A 2715-nucleotide genomic window follows, 5' to 3' on the forward strand; every position below is an offset into this window, starting at 1 on the left:
TAACACAAGGCTAAGGGGAAGTAACTCATGAAGGAAACATCTCACACACACACTTACACACACATACAAGTACATGTACAAATACATTTATTTCAGCATATATATACACTATCATAGACAGATATTGGCAGGCTTAGACCAAAAGTCCATGTGCATATATTGCACAGTTCACTGCTACCAACAACTGTTACAATTAAAAATAATAAATTCATTTAATACATATAGAGTGTATTTATTTACAATGTCATGATAAGTACACGTAATAGACAGTAGTCATGCTCAACTAGAATCTCCTGGATGAAATATAGAATATATAGTATATTTTTGTATACCATCATGGCTTTAAGTCATATAAAAATTAAAACGACGGGATTTTTCAAACCATCTGCTTTATCAATTTACAAGTGTATTATCCACTCATGGAGCAGATAAAATTAGTTGTGTGTCCAATAAAAGTGCTAATTCAGAATCCCAACAGATCGAGTATTTCTACTGGGCGTCCTGGCTATAACAGTCATCAGAAGAACAGATATTTCTACAAACAAGATATATAAACAACCTGTCCATGAAGACCATCTGGGTTCGTATTTATGAAACCGTTCTCATGCTCAAGCATGGATTTTGCGCTCAAGCTTATTTTCTTGTTTCGGTTATAAATTCATGATAAAATCTCATTTTGTCAATGATTGGAAAATATTTGAAGAAACTCAAAGCTGAATACTATTTTCAATGTTTATACTTGACGTTTTGATCATTTTACCTAATTTAAGTGTTTTAGGAGAAAGCTGGTTTGAGCACAGAATCCATGCTAAAGCATGAGAACGGTTTCATGAATACAGTCCCTTTCTATTGTAGAAATACATGATAGAAACGGTCACCTGATGACAACAGAAATGAATAATTTTTACATTCACGAAGATTTTTAACTCTTAAAAAAACTCGAGGATTAAAACCTACACATTTAGCTAGGACATCTTTCTTTATGGGTTTAATGTCCTCTCGGGCGACGATGTCACTCCCAATGATGGCCTGTATTGTAACATAGGTCATCTGGCGAGGAATAAGCTCCTTCAGTCTCACACATATCTCCTTGCCCCGATTTCTGGAGTTACTTCTGTGACAGATTAGCGTCATCTCTTCAACAGGATTTTTGTTGATTAGGAACTCCACCTTTACAAGGTCAGATTGTTGATAACCATGGTCCTCGTAATCAAAACTGAAACAATATCAAACATTTTACACAAACATGTTATCATGTGTTAACATGAAAAAATGGACCATAAAAATAATATAAAGTTGGAGTTCACAAAATTAAATCCCTAGGAAAATATAAATTTTATTTCCAAGAAGCGTAAGGTAAAATCTTCACTTGAACTCACCCAATGTAATATATATTAACATCACTAATAATGAAAACACTTTAAAAGCTGTGTATATGATATGTCACATATTGATATTTTAAATGCTTTGAACCATACTGAATCCTTTCTAAAAGGCCAACAGGAATGATTGTACCTTGCATATCCAGATGTGATAGATTTCAGTTCATCAAAGAAGTCGATGAGCACCTCATTGAGTGGGAAGATACACTTCAATACCATTCTGTGTTGGTCTAGGTATGTCTGTTCTAGTGGATTGCCACGCCTTTCCTGAAACGATAACACTTGATCAGTAAATTTGGAACAGCTTTATTACAAAATATACCTAACAATGAGGGTACGAGATGATCAAGATACAGACAAGTTTAATTCCAGCCTGATCATTCCTTCAAAAGACACCATGCAGAAACCATCAGCCAATCAGATCACAACCTCGCTAAATAGGCCTGAATTTTGCAGAGCATCAAACTCAATCGAGGGACTTTGGTATAGAAAGTTCACCAAGTTTAATTCAGTATCTGATAACCTCTTCGAAGACAAAGTCTGGAATCCTATATGTATCAATAAATCCAAAATGGACTCTACCAGCCATATTGAATTTTGCATCTTACTCAAAATGTATCCATATCTAACTTGATCAGTTAACAAATGTAAAAGGTTTCATCAAAATCACAGCATTCTTTTACAAAATCTAAGACAACTGCTGTCTGCCATGATGATTTCTTCAGATTTGGGTCATAATGAACATCAAAGTGTTTTTTAAGAGTTTTCACATGGAAGCCTTTTGTGTTGATGGCAACGGCAACACCGACACTCGTATATAAATAATATCTACTTACATGGCAGAGTGACATCACAGCGGTCAAGTATTGGTCAGGTATTATGATGGTAGCCATTATCATAGGCTCTAGTAACTCCTCTATAATGTTAAGGTCTGGTAGCTGTAACAATAAAACAAGCAACTCATAAGCCTGAATCATGTAAATTGTTTTTCATAAGTCATACTTGCTAATATGCTACATTTCAATACATTAGGATGTCTATAAATTCAGGGTGTTTAGACTCTATACACTGGCATTGTAAAGAATTTTTCAGTAGCCATCTAGAATTTGGATTTTGAAATTTAATGGTAGAGATATTTTAAAGCAATATACCAATTTTTGTATACATATTTATCACAATGCTGCATAAATCATTGAAAGGTATTGTGTTAACCTTGTAATTGATGTATTGTGTTAACCTTGTGTTTGATGTATTGTGTTAACCTTGTGTTTGATGTATTGTGTCAACCTAGTGTTTGATGTATTGTGTCAACCTAGTGTTTGATGTATTGTGT

The 2715-nt window shown here is 34.1% G+C and overlaps 1 protein-coding gene across 2 annotated transcripts in view; it reads right to left on the bottom strand.

Moving 5' to 3' along the window:
• LOC110454113 (translation factor Guf1, mitochondrial-like) overlaps positions 1-2715 on the bottom strand; it is a 22389-nt gene that overhangs the window by 1663 nt on the left and 18011 nt on the right. For both annotated transcript variants that reach the window (XM_021503482.1, XM_021503481.1), the window contains 3 exons: positions 2219-2320; positions 1516-1649; positions 958-1216 (listed from right to left, as the gene is read on the bottom strand). In XM_021503482.1, coding sequence (XP_021359157.1) covers positions 958-1216; positions 1516-1649; positions 2219-2320 — 495 coding nt within the window. The remainder of the gene's footprint in view (positions 1-957; positions 1217-1515; positions 1650-2218; positions 2321-2715) is intronic.

Source organism: Mizuhopecten yessoensis, unplaced genomic scaffold, assembly GCF_002113885.1.
Source record: "Mizuhopecten yessoensis strain PY_sf001 unplaced genomic scaffold, ASM211388v2 scaffold7669, whole genome shotgun sequence".
In the NCBI taxonomy this organism is placed as follows: domain Eukaryota; kingdom Metazoa; phylum Mollusca; class Bivalvia; order Pectinida; family Pectinidae; genus Mizuhopecten; species Mizuhopecten yessoensis.